At 40.2% G+C, this 18,112-nt stretch overlaps 1 protein-coding gene across 3 annotated transcripts in view; it reads left to right on the top strand.

The window, feature by feature from the left end:
* The window catches only part of ST7 (suppression of tumorigenicity 7), a 242,395-nt gene that overhangs the window by 215,655 nt on the left and 8,628 nt on the right, over positions 1-18,112 (top strand). For 2 of the 3 annotated variants that reach the window (XM_006910581.3, XM_006910582.2), the window contains 2 exons: positions 6,541-6,691; positions 15,988-16,080. In XM_006910581.3, the coding sequence (XP_006910643.1) occupies positions 6,541-6,691; positions 15,988-16,080 (244 nt within the window). Of the gene's footprint in view, positions 1-6,540; positions 6,692-15,987; positions 16,081-18,112 lie in introns of those variants that run through there. The other variant, XM_025045941.1, reaches the window with a different exon arrangement.

Below are 18,112 nucleotides of genomic sequence, written 5' to 3'. Positions count from 1 at the left end.
TGTTTTTCAGGCACTTCATCTGTTTTAGTTACCTTCCCACTGCTAAGCCTCTTCTTCCTCGGGTATCTTTATCTTCGTTAATGATCTCACATTATTCTAGTTTCCTAAACTAGAGATTTTATAGTTACCCTTGATTCCTTCTCTCACACTCAGATTCAACCAGGCACAAGTTCTGGGGAAGTGCCTCTCCTGGTTTTGTCACCTCCTCATCCAGACCGTGACAGGAGCTTTCTAGGACTTTGCTGAAAAATGCAGTCTCTTCCCTGTCCAGTGGTCCTACAAACGACTTGTCCGTTTCTTTCAAAACCACAAACTATACCAACTCACTTCCCAATTGCCAACTGCAGCGGTTTTCAAACTGTCTTCCTAGCAGCCATAAGGATTCCTCAGACCTCTCCTGGGTTCCCCCACCCAAGGGTCCCTCACAGCTTTGTTTTACATCAATTTCACCTTTTCTGTTTTAAGTTTTTCTCTTTAAACAAATTTTTCTGTGTCTCAAAGTTTGAAAAGCCCAAACTCAAGGTAAATGTCACATTCTGAAACATATCATCGAAGTCCTTTTACAACCTACTTTTCCAGCTCCACTTCCTTGAGAAGTAGCACAAAACATGAGTTCCAACACAGATTCTGTTACACACAACTCGTTCAACCCTGGGAAAGCTAATTATGTCCCCAAAGCCTCCATTTTTCCATCTGTAAAACAGGAATAATAATTTTAGCTTCGTCACAGAGTTATTGTAAGGAGTACCTGAGATAATATTTGACACATGTCAGTGCTTAGTCAGTGTTGGCAGTTACTATCACGTTAGTGCTCAAGTGGCTCAAGATCGCAAGCACATTATTGTCGTTTGAAGCTTTGGTTCCACTGCGCGGCCGTGCAGCCACTTCTGCCAACTCTTACCTTTGCTTATTTGTTTAATAAGACTAACTCATATTTTCCTTTTTCTGTGAAGCCTTCTCAGAGATAATATTCCTCATTTGCTTCCTAAGTACTAAATATATACCTCTTAACTAAGGCAGTTATTGTGTTGAATTTTCTTGTTTCGTTGTATACACACACACACTTCTACACTCCTACAAAAGATTCAGGATCACCAAGATGGGGACCTGACTGGGTTCATGTCCATGCCCTTGAGATGAATTGCGGATGCTGTCATATCTGTGCCCTTGGGGTACACTGTGACACTCCTGTATCTTTCCCTGGGATACCGTGTGGACACTCCCATGTTTTTTGAATGAAGCAAAGTAACTGATGAATACATAACTGAACCAGCAAGGAGCAGTCATCTTGTGACGAGGACCCTGATGGGGACTGCACATCACCGGGTTCAGTTTTGCTTTGTGTTTGATCCCATGTTGGTCAGTTTGTGGCCCCTAGGAGCCAATTCTCTTCAGCTTGTCTGCTACTACTATAAAACTACTCAGGTATCTTACCTGGAAACAGACTTAGTTATCTGTGGGACATACATACACAAGAAAACTTACCTTTACTGTAATATGAACACTTCAATTTTTTGTTAGCAAAAATAGCCACTGTTTAGTGAACATTTATATGTGAGGTACTGTATGAATGTTTCATGTGTATTGTCCTATATAATCTTCAGACATCAAAACCAGCAAGATGTGTATTTTCATTCTATTTTAGCAGATAAGCAAGCTGAGGTTGAAAGAAATTAAAACCCTTGTCCAGGGTCTCATAGCGGCGTAGTAGAGCCGGGATACAAACAGTGGTCCAAAGTGGCAGAGGGCAGACGAGGGGAGTGGAGGCAGGGGCCATGCTTTTGTGCACCTCGTTCCCTATTACAGTGAGACCTGAGCGAGCCATAGTGACTCACTGTAGTTTTGTCTTATTCCAGTGTGTTTCTTACTGAGGCCAAGGAGTAGGCAATATTGAAACTCAGAATATGTAGCCTGTCTTCCAAATGGCCCTAGTTTTATTTCCGAACACTTTACTGATGTGTTTAAAATATCCTTTCTGAGCTGGGAGCCTCTTTCAGAGCCAGTTGCACCAAAGCACCAGAGACAGACAAAAAATTGCAATCTCTGGTTATCTCTTTTTGTTTGGTTCACTTTTTTAAAATTTTGTTTTAAATTTGTTCTTCAATTACAGTTGACACACAATATTATATTAGTTTCTGGTGTACAACATAGTGATTAGACATTTATATAACTTACAAAGAGATCACCGCAATAAATCTAGTACCATCTGACACTGTACATAGTTATTACAACGTTATTGACTATATTCCCTATGCTGTGCTTTACATCCCCATGGCTATTTTTATATCTGGAAATTTATACTTTAATCCCTTTCACCTTTTTTCTGTGTGGTTTGTTTTTTGTTTTTTTGACACAAGTCTAGAAAATAGATTTGTATTACATATTTTATATGTATACGTAAAGAGAGAGAGAAAAATAAAAAATGCTTAATACAGAAAACTTGGAAAGCACAGTAAAAGCACAGAAATTAATCTCCCATAAAATTAAACATTTAGCTACCGTTAACATTTAATCTGTGACCTTCCAATGTTTTTAATGCCAAGTACACGTTTGTATTACCAAAATCATAATCTGTATGGTACATTTTTTTAAAATTTATTAATATGTGATGAACATTTTCCTCATGCTAGTGAATATTCTACTACCTGATTTTTTGTTAGCAACTTGATAGCCATCATCTAAATGTGCTGTAATTTAACTAACCCATTCTTTCTCATTTTGTTTATTTCCATATTTTTTGCTAATGATTTTCATATGACTTCTGCTATTTTTGATATTGAAAATCCAAAACTTGGGTATGAATTAATTCCTTGGCGTTAATATCTATGTGAAGGATGACTTTGGGACTATTTTCACTAAATTATTATAGAATTTTCAGACCTTAACAAAAAAGACCTGAGCAGTCACCTGGGGTGGCCTCTGATGGGTCAAATCTCACCTGCTCTGCTCGCATAGCTCCATGAGTAGGTACTACTCAGCTCTTCTTTATATGTTGAAAATTTTTATATTCCTATATTGGGCATAAGGACCTAGATTCTGACAAATAGATTTTGAAAAGTTGCTTCCGAACCCTTTAGAAGCCTATACTTGAAGATCAATTTGATTTGAGAATCTGGGAATGAAGTTAGAGGCAGGATGGCAGGCAAGATTGCACAGAATGCTGGCTTAGCTAATAGAAGCCAAATAATTATTATAGACAGACAGAGATGTTCTCTGATTTGCAAGCTACAGTTATTCTAATTGATTTCTGCATACTTGTGGATAGGGATCTGCCCTCTTCCATTTATTTTTCTCTTGACAAGTAAGATGTGAAATGTTGTTCCATGCCTTTCTAATTTAAATGTTGCACATGTTGAGAACTGATCTTGCCAGCCACTTTAAGACTGGCCAAAACATAACACATCGTTGTTATTAGCCTTCATCATTTGGTCGGAGCCAACATTTTATTTGGAACTGTGCGGGAGTATAAATCTCCTTTATGGGCATAACCTACTTCTGCCACAAAGTGGATGCAACGAGAAGGCAGCTACGTTTCCTTGGTGGGTTGCTCTGGTTAGCCTCATGATGCTGATTAGGCCAGGGATGCTCATTCTGAAAGATACTTGGGAAGTGAGATACGTGCTCTTGAGGATCTTCTGACTATGCTGAGGGGAAGGACACGTGGATGACTAATGTAAGGTGGCACGTGATAAGTACACATATACAGAGATCAGAGGGCACTTCAAGGAGAAACGGGGCATTACCACACAGCCCACGTTTGGGGCTGTGAACGGAGTCCTTGAAGCCATATGTGCTACGTTCAGCCTGCAGGCTGAGCAAACCATCTGTCTCAGTCACGTGGACTGCAATTTTCCAAATATATGTAGAAGCTCCGGTACCAACAATGTTTTCAAATGAATTTTTCTTGTATTACATTTATTGTAGCTTTTTGACATATTGTATATTTTCAATAAATAGATACTAATAATTCCTATCATGGGCGTCTATGAAGTTTTTTCATGTTAGCAATTATTTCAGTTACTTGAAGATTGGAAACGTCCATTGTCGACAGCAGCGCTGCTCGACGGAATTTCTGTGCTAACGGAAACGTCTCTGCATTGTTCAGTTCGGCAGCCATTAACCGCATGCAGCCCTTGGGGCCTTGAATAATTGCTTTAAATTTAAATAAGCATATGTGGTAGAAGTTACCATATTGGACAGCACAGATCTATTTAGCCCTTTGTAGATAATTTTCTAAAAATGTCCCCCACCAAGTTTCCTCAGCCCTACCTCCTCCTAGTTTGCTTCCACTTCTACCCACCAACGTGAGTGGCTCCACTTCTTCTCAGTGCCCCTATTTGTGAAGGTTCTGTAGGCCAAGAGAAGAGTTTTCTCAAAGATGCTTAACCAAATGACTGAAAGTTTGTCCTAATCATAGAAATAAAAGAATGTAGTTTAGACTTTTCTTTCAGCTGCCATCTGATTCTCAGGGACTCAAGATTTCTGTATACTTGGGACACATGAGCTAGTGGTTTTTTATGTTTAGTTTGTTTCAAAGTTCATACAGCATGATCCTTCTTTAAAAATTAACTATTTGGTAGGCAAAGTAGCTATAAAAAGAGAACTCAGAAGTCAAAATCTTATTCTAGGGCTCTCATTAGGCAAGAAATTTTCCTTTCCTTTGTTCTCCTGGTAATTATTAAGAGGAACAAAATGGTCTTCCTTCTCTAACTTACTCTGAAACAATACAGTTCATAGCACTTTACAAGTTTTATATCTTTCTTATGACTTACAGCTTTGGGGCTTTTTGAGGTCATCGTGGACAGTCTAATGGTTGTCACATATATTCTCATGGCTTCTACTGAGGTAACAAACTCACAAGAGGATAACCAGATATCTCTGGATGTAACAACTAGCAATATATTCATAATGAATATTTATGATTGGTATTTATTATGAATATATTGCTAGTTGGATTACTAGGTAATTCAGAATTGTTCTTTTTTTCCAAAAGATTTTTCCTTGTGCTGTTTTAAAACAGGATGGAGGAGAAAAGCAGTAACTTGTAAAATTCAAAAAAGCTTATGACCAAAAAATCCTTTTAGAACTCATGCTAGAGGAGTTCCCATCAAAATAATAAACATCTTTCATGGACTGGCCTGGGAAGATGTCTCTCAATGAAGAAAGCCTCCTCTCCCGACCATCCCCCCAAATGTGATGGCCGTATCCCTGTTTCATACTGCCCTGTGGTGAGCTCTCTCACTTCCTTACTCTTCCTGCTTTGAGGCCTGAGGCTTGGAGGTTTCTTCAGATATCAGACCCAGAGCAAAGAAAGTTTCATTTGCTGAACCAAGAGGCCAGAATGTGCCCTCATCTCCTTCTGAGCAATATACCCTGACAACGTGTGCGCCAACAGGAGAGGAAGCTATGCCCAGAGCACATAAATGCACAGTGAAAAGATAATGAAACACTGACAGGTGTATCATAATCTCCATTCTGTATATCAGCATTCTTCCATTTTTCACCCTCTTTCATAAATTTCGACTGATAGTTAAATCCACAGTTGTTTGTGATGTTAAAATTGTTGAACATCAATTCTCATAGCACTTCCGTTTGCTGTGCTTGTCCCATTTTAATTAAATACATCCCCCCATCATCTGCAGATCCCTGTCTTAAAGGAGAGGTGTGGGCGATTGTGATGGTGGTCGTTGGTGGTGTTTATGAACATGTATTGGGGAAGGCTCGGGAGGGGAGATAATGAGTAACAGAGCACAGGGAGCATGCCAGCCAGCAAGGAGAAGTTAACATTTGCAAATATAAAATACTCTCCTAAATTTGCTTCCTTTTCTGTTTTATAGTAAACACAAAAGAATGCAAATGTAAACTTAGTCTTCTCTGAGCCCCCAGGAATGATGTTCATTCTTGCTCTGTACTCCCATCTCCCTTGCAGAAGATAGGAATGAAGAGGCATAAACCGAAAACCCTCCAGTCTTTGGGAAAGGATTTAAAAGAACTTTGCAGTTTAGGGTCTGTACTGCTCCCCACTTGTGTCTTCCTGTGCTCAGGTTGCTACCCCTCTTCCTTCCAGCATCTGAGCACCGATGGGTGGCTGCCCAAGACTGGGTTCTTCTTCTTGATAGAGCTGTCTAGCTAAAAATAATGGGCGATGCCAGTCAATCTCAGGTCTCCCTAGTGCAGTTGGTTTAGTCATGTGACTTCTTAGCCTTTATGTGTCTGTTTTATGCATTTTCATTCTAATTACAAAATTATAACAAATTATTGTGTCTTCTAAATTTTCCTTTTTTGCTACTTGAGTCTATGTTTCTTTCTTTATTTAGAGTATCTCAGCCTGAAAGTCTCTGATCTTCACAGGCTAATTATCTGTCTGCAAACTGGATTGCTGGATGTTTTAGTAGTTGTTTTCAAATGTAGTAACAGGGTTGTGGGTTCCATGACATGCGTATGCATAGTGGCTTTAGGGAAACGTGCCTCTCTGTTTTCAATATTGAATTCCAGATTACAATGTATTAACACATTTGTCTCCTGCCTTTTTTATTTCAGTACCTACTAGAAATGAAAAGCTTAATCCTACCCCCAGAACATATCCTGAAGAGAGGAGACAGCGAAGCAATAGCATATGCATTCTTTCATCTGGCACACTGGAAGAGGGTGGAAGGAGCTTTGAATCTTTTGCATTGTACATGGGAAGGCAGTAAGTAATTTTCTTTCTTTGAAACACTTTTTAAGAGCATGAAACTAATAATATTGAATGTCAACTGTAATTAAAAATTTTTTTTAAATTAAAAATTGAAGGAAAAGCATGAGTGTTCGTGGATAATGAAGATTTGCATGTCTACAGCTGTTCCTTCTGTGATGCTTCATCACTGAGAGATGGCTAATTGCTTGGGCTCTCCAGTGCCCCAGTGGTGGTGGGTGTTGCAGTGACGCCACCGCCATAGCCAAAAAGGCAAATTTGTCCCGTAGATGGGATCAATCTGGACCGTTCTGGCGAAGGAGCCCTCCACACCCGGAGCACCCTCTTTGGAGAGCAGGACAGCCTTTTGGCATCATGGGAATTTTTGGCCTGGAGGGAAGCCTTGTGCTGGGCTCCAATTACCATTTCTGGATGGTCTCCCTGAGAGGATTGGCTCAAGAGCCACAGTTATCCTTTATTGGAATCAGGTCGGCCAAACACAGACGAGCAGCAGTTATGCTTCAGAGCAAGAGCAGCGGCCACTGGACGCTTGTATTTGTTGGCAGGTGTAGCATTCACATGCTGATGATTAAATGTCTGTTAGATGGCTGTAGGGATGAATCAATCTGCATATGGTCTAGGTACTATCATTCTGTGTAAGGAGAAGCGACTCTCATCACCGGGGAGACATGCCCCCTGCCCTAGAGAAGCACCTCGTCTAGCTGGGAGGAGTAACCAGCAGCATGTAGCAGCTGCCCTGTGGTTTTTCAGAAGGGAAAGGTTTCTGGGGTGGAGTGGTCATGTGTAACCTTAGGGGATTTAAACCAAGTTCCTGAAGAACTAGGACAGTATTATGAACAAGGACACTACGTGAAGGAATGCCCAGTGCGGGGGTGCTGTTTGGGAGAATGTAAATTAAGGAAAAAGGCCCAGGACTGTGGATTAATGGATAACATGTGCATTGACACTGTTGTAATTATTTTAAGCAAAACAAGTACATCATGTAGCCTGGGTGGTTGCTCTTTTCCTCCCCTCTCATGGGGAAACAAACAAATATTAGAATCTTCTGATAATTTTTTCTTAGTTCATCCCCACTCTGATCATCCTCACAAATGAATGTCTTTTTGATCGCTTTCACTTTGTGTATCTTTGCTGCTTCCATTTTCATTTTGATAATCTTTTGCTCTTCCCTTTTCCTGTCCTTCCCTATCCCAGCAGAAATCCAGGCTGGTACAGGGGAGCGGGTGGGGCAGCCAAGTGGGAGGGGGTAAAAGTAAGTTAACAAAGATGGAACTCAAATTTTTTGTTTAGCTGTTTGGAAAATATTTCTTTAGAGAATTAATAGCAGGTCTACTTAAATAATTTACTGTTTATAACTTGAGGGATGTTGACTTGATCCATGCTTCTCCCCCACTCTGTCAGTGCATTAACATGCTCCAGGTGTCTTGGTCCTGGTATGCGGATGAGTTAGGGCAGCACACTGTATGTAGGGCATGTGCGGGCACATGCATAGTCCCCTCTGGCTTGGGTTTATTATTGTTGCATTTAAGGTGTTCTATCCAGATGAGACAAAAGGAATTTTTATTTAAACATGAGTAAAGACAGAAAAATCCCAGCAAGACTGAACATGAAAGGCCTCACCTAGTGTTACTTGTGGAAAAATTAAATGGACAGATTGACTTACCAAATAAGAATTAATGATAGTGGGCATCTTGGAAACATAGTAACAGAAGCTCATCAGTTGGATCTGACTGATAAGTTACCAGTCCTATAGAAAGGATCAAAAGGGGCCGCATGGGGGCAAGAACTGATAGAGATACGATGTTAGGAATGACATAACCATAAAAAGAAAACAAAAAGTCATCTCTTGAGGAATAATTGGAAATTCTGTTTGGAAATTACTTACCTATATAATCAGATAACAATGGAGAGATGCTCTGGATCAACTGGAAGGACAATGACATTCTGAGAAATGTGAAGTAACATAATGAGCTCCAAAATCAAGCAGGGTAGTAAGTTGGGGAAATGTAATGACCTCAGATTATATGGGTGAACACTGTATTATAATAAAAAGAGGAGATGAATTTTTAGACATAAAACAGTATAGCAAGGCAATCAGGAAAGGGAAATTCTGCACTTAATTCTTACAGATAAATAAGAACCACTCCAAGGAAGTTACACTGCTGTTCCGTTTTTGAAAGAAATCATGAGAATGCTTACTAGGTCCTAAATGCCTTGGGGAATACCAAAGACTTACATGAGTGTTTGTATTACTGGGTAATTTACAGAGGCTTTGCATTTCCACCATTTCATGTACTCCTCCTGATAGTGTTCTAAGTTAGGCAGGACAGAGGTGTCCATCCCAATTGTTCAAGAGAGAAACAGATTCATTGAAATGAGTGACTTGTTGAGCGTCATGCAGCCATTGTTGGTAGAGCCAGGATGTAAAGCCACTTTCATTTTCTCTTCACTCCTCTTTTCTGTAATACCAGCTTTTTAGGCCTTTCTGAAATAGAATAAAGATAAAAGGATCGGTCTTCTCTGAAGCATTTCTTGGAAGTCCCCAACTTACATCGCTACTTACAGGCTAGGGTGTACTTATTTCCTTCCTAGTGTTTATAAAGTTAATCGTTCTATATAAAACCATATTTTTATTGTTGAATATTAAACATTTTAGATGTAGAATGAGCTCGATTTTATAAAAAGTAAATTCTATGTGTAAACAAAGGAAAGAGACTAGAAAATACATCTTCAAATGGATTTTAAGTAATTTCTTTTTTCTTTGTATTTTTCAAATTTTCTGCAAGCATATATATGTGTATATATGGATATGTGTGTGTAAATGTATATACATCTATTTAGAAAAATAATCTTTCATTACAAACACTTTTGGTCCTTTTTAAAAACAAAGCTATAAATCTGTTGTACAATTTAGATAAAAGAATAACCACTCCAACTTCAGATAATTGTGTGCAGTCTTTTGACACTGCTTCTAGATCTGTGTCCATTTAAAGTGGAAGTGTAAGGGCTCTGAATTTATTTTATTTTTTTACTGAGGTATAATTGATATTTAACATTATGTTAGTTTCAGGTGTACAATGTAACAGTTCAATATTTGTATATATTTAACATCTACTCTCTTAGCAACTTTCAAATATGCAATATAGTCACCACACTGTACGTCACATCCCTATGACTTATCTATTTTATAACTGGATGTTTGAACTTTTTGGTCCACTTCAGCCATTTCGCCCTCCCCCTTCCTCTGGTGACCACCAATCTGTTTTCTGTATTTATGATGAGCTCTGGCTTTTAAATCAGAGGACTTGGATTAGAATTCTGACTTGGCTGCTTACAGTGGTATTCACTTACCCCGGTTTTGAACACTGTGAAGCAGCGGTGATACTGAAAGGCAGCTTCCTGCCCAGGTCGGTGGGCAGCCGCCCGACCTGAGCTGCTCCTTCTCCTTCTCGAGAGATCAGTGGGCCTCCCCTGGGTAGCCCGTGCCGGAGCTCAGGAGGCTGCACTTCCTCCAGTGTACCACGTGGTGGCGCCTTTTTACATCTCCAGCATCAGAGTTTAGATTTTCCCCTTTAAATCATTTTTTTTCTTTATTCTGAAATTTAAGGCCATTGAACAACTCCTTTCCAACTTGCCCTTTTCATTTGGAAGAGAGTTCATAGAGGAAGATAATAGTACCTAATTTCACTGGATTCCATGTTTTAAATTAATATTTTAGTCAATTTATCTTTTGGAGATTAAAACTTTTTTTTCTGTCAGAAGTGTTGGTTAGGGGTGAGGATGTAGGTATATTTTGCTTTGCTTTTTAATGAGTTGTTTTTTTTTTCTGTCGGAGCATTAGTCATCTTGTGGAATTAAGTGAGTTTCTCACCAATCAGGATGAAATAACTCACATTTTTGATAAAACCCCAAAGTCCAGCTGATGCATGGCAGAGATTGTTTGGGTTTGAAACATATGGTGGTTTAAAAAAAAAATGAGTCCTCAACCACAAATACATCAGCATTTCAAAGGTTTGCAAAATGTTTGATTCATCAGTGTCCCAGCCCCTGAAATTACACAATATGTTCCTCAAAGTCAAGATAATCAAGGAAGGGGAAAAGCTTTAATTTACAAGATTTGAAAATGTTTCTTAGTTCATTACACAGCACCACATTATCTGAATTATACTTATTTTAAACAGTGTAAGTTCTGGTTATACATATACATGCACACGCGCACGCACACACACACGCACACACACACACACACACACATAAACACCACTGCAAGTATGAGTTGAATATAAAAAACATATACAAATGAAGGATTTCATTTGAACTTATTTACAATGGTATTATACCTTATGAGGCCCGATTTTAAATGGCACATCTTCTGTTTTACCTGTATTAAATACTGATGTGGCCATATCTCATATCGAGATCCTATCAAAGGCTCTATTTTGGCAGTATTTATTTTATAAAGCTGGGTAGTCTTCTGGCTTCAACTGTGAACTTTAAGATTTAATTTTCTATATATCAGAAAACTAACAGGCCATAGGTTAAATTACTTAGCTATTCTTTGTTTCCATTTTTTCCACTTGACCAAGTAAGACTCTTTATTTTCTTTTCGGAGGTTTTTCCCCAAAGAATTCACTAAATAATGTATAAGATTTGAAGGTGGTGTTTTTTTAATGGGACTAAGGCAGAGTATTTCCTTTGAGAAGAGAAAGTAGCCCATTGTTGAAGCATAGGATGAAATTCTGATTCTAATTTATTCTCTTTGAACCTAATGGTAAGAGCTACTTGCTGTAAGATGTGGTCCTTAGGGCATTTCCTCCAACAAAACCTTTACTCCAAAAGGCTGGCATCTTTTGGAGTGCTAAAGAAAGATCCCACCCGCGCCCCATCACCCCGTACAGCTGAGTTTTGGTTCCTGGGAGAAAGCAATGGTCAGCTAACATTCCTGGTGAGAGCTAATGTTTGCTAATTGCCAGCCTCCAGATATAGGGTGATGCTTTCCCACCTTCTAACTAGTAGAACCAGCTTACTTCTCTCATTTATTCAGTATTGGTGACTGACCACAATTTAGATCTACCTGAGTTTTTAAAAGGAAAAATTCTGTCTCTTCCTGATTGTGCATTAATTTGTTCATTCCTTTACTCAACAAACATTTATTGAGTCCCTCCTTTGTGCCAGGCATTGCGTTGGGGGTCTCAAGGGTAATAAGGCTCTGAAATGCCTTGGTAGAAACATTGATCTATGTGTGATACATGTGTCCAGATATATTCACTTATACATACACACATGTACATGGTATGTATGATATAAGCAGTACTGTCACAGAAGTCAGAGCAGTGTTAGAGTGTTGAAGGTCACTAACAAGTTATGAATCTGCTGTAAACTTAAGAATTTCTCTTCAGACTTGGAATGGAACATCATTTAATCTAATCAAGGGAGAACGATTTTCCCAAGGTCACATAACTACATACTGAAAGAACATGGACCGGAACCCAGGCTTTTGACTTTTGTGCTTTCTTTACTGTTGTGCCCAAATGCCTCACAAAAGACAGCCTACGTGGATGGTTTCCCACAATGCAGTAAATGCGATAGCATACAATTTGTATTTTGGTGATAATTTTCTGTACTACCATTTATGCTTTTAATTGCTTACAAACAAGCAGCATTTTTATTTATAAGCTAGAGTATGGCCTAATAGAAAGGGAGGGTAAAGAGAAAACTTTTACCGAGCAGTTAGGCACTGTGTTTAGACACCTTGACCTCTTGCTGTCACAAATAGTCCCTTTAACAGCCTCACAAGGGCCATGGTATCCTCATTTTTACAAATGAAGAGACACAGATTAATGACCCCCCACCCCCAGGACATGAGGTGTTAGCCTGGTCATGTTCACCTCATCCTTTACCTGTCACCTCCACTATTCCCCCATTAGACATGCACAGCCTCACGGATCTCTCTTTCCAAGAGCTGTGGAAGTGGGAACTTTCACGTGTATTTTCATGCTTATTGGTTCATTAGTTTTCTGCCCTGGGACGTGAGCTCTATCAGTGCAGGGACCATGTGTGCTTGGCTCACCTTTCTATCCTTGGAGCATGAGGAAGACACTCATATTTTGAGGAGGTCGAGCTGGGATTCACAATCAGTTCTCCTTACTACAAGTAATCTGTCTATATAAAGTTCTCTGAGATCCTCTTTGAAAAGACAACATAGACAAACAAAATATCAAACATTACCTTCTATCTTTGTCTGTATAGTGGGTAGGATAAAGGTCCTTAGAAGTCATTGGGAAAATGAGGAATTAACTTGTTCGTGTATCCATCCTTCTGTCCATTCTTTGGTTCTATTGATTCTTTCTCCTATACTGGTGGAAAGTGTGCTATGCACAGCACTTTCTGGAATCAGAGTCTGGAAAATGTGTCTGGTCAGGGAAAGAAGGCAGAAGTGTTAAGCCTCAGATCTTACTACGGAGCCCAATGTGTTCATTAATTAATTCCTAGTTTCACTTCAAACCCCGCAACAAAGGCACAGCAGAAATCAAGGTAGGGGAAGTGATGGCACACAAAGGAAAACGTGGAAATGTCATTCGTGTGCTGTGTATTAACTCTGAGTGGCCTGGCTCTTTTGTTTTGTTTTGAACCAAATATATGCACATTTTTTATTGCTCTGGAATGTGTGTTTTCTCGGACAAGATTTTTAGGAGGTTTGCGATCACTCATGTAATAGATTAAATAGATCAAATTCATAAACTAGATCAAATGACCTTTTTTTCATTCTTATTTGCACTGCCAAATCAGTGTGTTAATACTTTCTCTTGCAGAATTTCTGGACATTCGGCTAAAGCCACAAGGTTCTTGTCGAGCAATTACATACATATCTTTGTGGTGAAAGGGCCCGGGAGTTGGGAGGTGAAGCTGGCAAGGCATGTACAGTGCCTCTTCCCACTCTCTCCACTGCTCATCTCGCCCTTTGCTGGACCGTGCACAGCAGAGTCTGTGGAGGATAGAATTGCAAACAGAAATTGTATTTGCTTTTGTTTAGTGAAGCCAAAAATCTTAATATTATTTTACGAACTCAATGTAGATGACAACTGACGTGAGAAGAGAGCGATTTTTAAGAGCACAATAAGCATCTTTACAGTTATGAGGGGAGAGGGGAGGACAATGCAGGAAATGTTTGTGTGTGCGTGTTCTTTTATAAGTTGTATATAATCAATGTTTCTACCCTTTCCAAAAAGACCAGATGATTAGAAGAAGAAAAAGACTAATTTGATGCACAAAATTCTCTGTGCATGCCAAATACTAGAGTAGAAAAACATTTGGCATCTGACTGAAAAGAAAGCAACCAATCATTTGATGTCTATGGTCAAACACTCTCAAGATCTTGCACTCCTATATTTTATTTAAAAAATTGCTCCCTGAGGTACAAGCTGACTTCAATTTTTGAATAAAATCTAACTTTCAAATTTATAGCCACTTTGAAAACGGAGGGTTTATTCATATCATATAAACCTGAACAGATTCAGATTCTTAATTACAGCAGTCCTGTTGCACTTCTACATAGGTTTTTCCACATTTTTGAGATGCTTTCATAGGAGCCATCATTTATGGGAAATGATATTAAAATCCTGCCATACTGCAGTTTAAATTTAAATGCACTGCTTCCCAGAAGAGATTTGAGTGTATCCTATAAATGCGCTAAAAGGGTTTTTTGGATTTTGTAGTTTTTTTCTCCTTTTGCAAGCCCAGTTCTATTGAGGGAGATGCTGGTCTCTTCAAGTGGTCTTTACGTGTTAACAACCTGTGCAAAGAGCAACTCTCTTGGCTTGTTGTTGTAGTGGGCAAAAGTCATCTTTGTTTGCATGAAAGCTAAGGTCTGATTCATTTTAAGAAGAGTTAAAGACTGGGGTGTTTTTGATGTTTTAATCTCTGTTTATGAGGTTTCTGTTACGAGAGGAAAATTGATAACATTTTTACCTCAGCAAACTGCCAGCAAACCAGCTCTGCTCTAACCCCACGTTTACAGTGATTTACATTCTCCACGGCGATGTGCTGTAACCTCAGAATGATACCACCGTGGTGTAGACTGACTGCATTCCAAGTGCTAGAATCACATACATAATGTTTTTACTTTTAAATAATATTCAGACACCAGAATAAATACCATATGTGCACCGACACTGGTTACAATGGAACCTTGTCATTTCTTATGAGGGAGAACATTCTTTGTTTCTGATTCCTGTTTGAAATAAGTATGCAAAAGATAAATATGTACATTGACAGCATTTTAAGAAGGCTTAGGTAATTACACAGCTAAGGATATAGCTACGAGTCTTTGAAATGTTGCATTTAAAACGAAAAAGAATTCTCTGTTGCCACCACCCACTCTGACACACGTGAAGGCAAGGATTGTTATTCAGCACTCCCAGTGTAGGGTCTAGTTTTGTATTTTATATCTATAGTGTGCTGTAGTTAAAAGACATCTGGGGAAGAAAAATTACCTCCTTGAGCACCGTTCATAGGAACGGTGAGACTAACATGCTGATGACATCGTAATGGAGTAACGCACGTGACAATGGGAACGGATGGATTGATTGGAAAGCCATAATTTAGTATGAGACTTAATGTTATCTGATGCCACAAAAGCAGAATTTAGGTGGCCTCACATCATCAGAATACAGATAATCAATCTCCCCTAATCCATTTTTTTCCCGTATGATATTGAAGATTTAAAAGTTTCATAAAGCTTAGAAATACCTCCCAAATCATGCACTTTTAGATTTTTGTTTTTATCCATCTTGGTTGGAATTCTAATCCACATAGACATATTTTTTAAGTAGACATGGTAGAATGCCTTTCATATTTGTACATCTGTTACAGGCTCCAACAAGCCAATCCACATTTGCTTCTCAGGGAAGCATTTCCATCCAGGTTTGTGCTATTACCATCAGTTGAGCTATATTGCGTTAGTGTTTATGACATTTTAATAATATTTTGTAGATGAGGAAACCCTGGGCATTGGGGTTGATGGCTTCCCTACTTCCCTGCACCCCCATCCCCACCCAGTTCTGTGAGTTTGCCCAGAATATACAGCGTGAGATTAATGTGTGAGTCATACATCATAATGCACCTCTGACAGTTTATCTGGCACATGACTCAGAGTTTGGGGAAGTCTTGCATCCTTTCTGAGAGTTATTTGTAGAAGTGTTCTCCATTATAAAAATGCTCAAAAGGCCCTCTTTTGAAATTGAGAAGTTATGAGACAAACATTGAACCTCTAACATATTGTCTCTTTTTTTCAGCTTTTCGGATGATCCCATACCCCTTGGAAAAGGGGCATCTATTTTATCCTTACCCAATCTGTACAGAAACAGCAGACCGAGAACTACTCCCGTGTAAGTCTCACCTATCTCTGTTCCTCCCTCCAACCAGTGAGGTAGTGTGCCTGAGTTGGGGGTGGGGAGAGGTGGGAATAATAAATGTCTATAATGTTCCTTGTCTTTTATTACTCTTCTCCCAAACCCTGTCCTCATTTGATAGCATATCCATTAAAGTGAGTTATGTGAGTGGGTTTGGCTTCTTGCTCCTCCAAGTCTCTGCATATTCGTCAGAGGGAAAGAACCCACAGGACTGAAATTTAGATGAAGAGGCATCATGTTGGCCTGAGCACAGAGACCCTAGTATGGGGCCTATGTTGACTGGGCTGGTTGGTCCAGCAGTCAGGGTGCTGCCTGTGCTTTCCAGCTGCTCGGATGCAGTCTGCACAGACCGGGGCTTGGAGAGGAAGCGCTGACTTCAGAGGGAGCTGCAGATGAGTCACGGATGGGAGGGCAGCACCAGGACTCTGGCATCGTTGCCAGAGGCGAAGTCGTGGGGCGGGGCGGGTGTGCTCTCTGTGGTGACGCCATGCTCTTGGCCGGAGGAGTTTCCCGTGAGCATCTCAGGGACTGCACGTAGCGGATTGGCATACCATATGCAGAGCACACGTGCAGCCTCAGCACTGTACACAGCACAAAGTGGGACCCCTGCCCTCGAGTGCCGTACAGCTAGCAGTCCGATGGCCCCCACTCATGTGGAAAGCATGATTGGTTTACTGTAATACAACATTGTCTTGGCAATCCTGGGCAACCAGCAATTATCAAATCGTGCTGTGCGCAAGGGTTGTGTCCAGGCTCTTCACGTGGCCCTGGCTTAGGACATATTTCTGTCCCTCAGATAATAAGCCCCAAATTTTGGCTATTCTCTATTCCCGGTCCTTTCTCCTGCCACCCCCTCCCTTTTACCAGCCTCAGTTATATCATATCTCATAGCTACAACATGTTTAAATACTTTGCTCAGAGGAATAGTGTAACTTCGGAGCCATGGGTACATGGTAAATTATCCAACACCAGCATTATTGAGCCAGTCGTAAATCTCCAGCGTGGTGGCGTCTGAGTGCAAGATGAAGCACTGTCTCCAGCTGAAGTAGCAGGAGGTAGCTCTCTGGTCCCTTGCTGGCTGGCCCAGTGTGGGCTTGTCACTTAGTGAACTGGGAGATCTCGGTGACATGCTGCCCCTTGCTGTCCGAGTTTTACTGTGAAAGGGCTCTGGTGTCTCACACTGCATTAGATTTGACTTCAGAAACCCCAGTTATGGGCCCATACTTTACCTTTTGACTCCCCCTTCAGGGAGATCCTTGTTAAAGTTTCAGTTTTCTGGTAAGAAAGACAGTTTTCTGAAAAATACTCTGTTTTAAAAAGTTTTAGTTGAGTCCAATTAAGTTTCCGTGGGGATAGATTCACTATTAGAATAAGATTGCAGTTCTTAAGAGAAACTTTATAGGAATAATCTTTATAAGCCTGCAATAGAAAATTATGAAATAATTTAATTGAATGTAGTAGTGCAAGTCTGATCCCCTCAAAATCTTTTGGGGGGCTGGGTTTTGAGGATAAGGATTTGGAGAGGGTTGGCTGTTTTAAATGCTCCCCACATTTTGCACGTTAAAAGTGTTGTTGTCACTGCAGTGGCCCTGAGTGTACCTCCACACGACATTTGCCTTTCCAGATCGTTTGTGCTTTGCCCCTCCCTCCTGGCCCCTCTCCACCTTCATTTTCAGCAGAGTGGATTCCTAATGTTTAGGGCTCTAAGTAATGAGAGCCGAGTGGTTGAGGAAAGGCCTTTAGATCTTGGATTTCCTGAGGAGAGTGGGGCGCTGGATCCTTCCAGTTCTAGTTGCAGCGTTGCTCACGTGCGTTTCCACGGCTCCTTCACCGGGGCCTCGGGCAGCTGCTTCTCTTCCCCCGGCCCCCCAGTCAGCACCCCGGCTGGCCAGGTCATAGGCAGCCGCCAGCCACAAAGAGCAGAGGAGTCGATTTTCTTGGCTTTGGTCCCATACTCATTTGGTTTCCCAAACTCAATATTTGAAATGTAAAAGTTGTGAAAGGTACT

This window comes from Pteropus alecto, unplaced genomic scaffold (assembly GCF_000325575.1).
Source record: "Pteropus alecto unplaced genomic scaffold, ASM32557v1 scaffold22, whole genome shotgun sequence".
NCBI lineage: Eukaryota > Metazoa > Chordata > Mammalia > Chiroptera > Pteropodidae > Pteropus > Pteropus alecto.
Note: the sequence above shows the minus strand (reverse complement) of the source record. Positions and strands in the feature narration are given on the sequence as shown.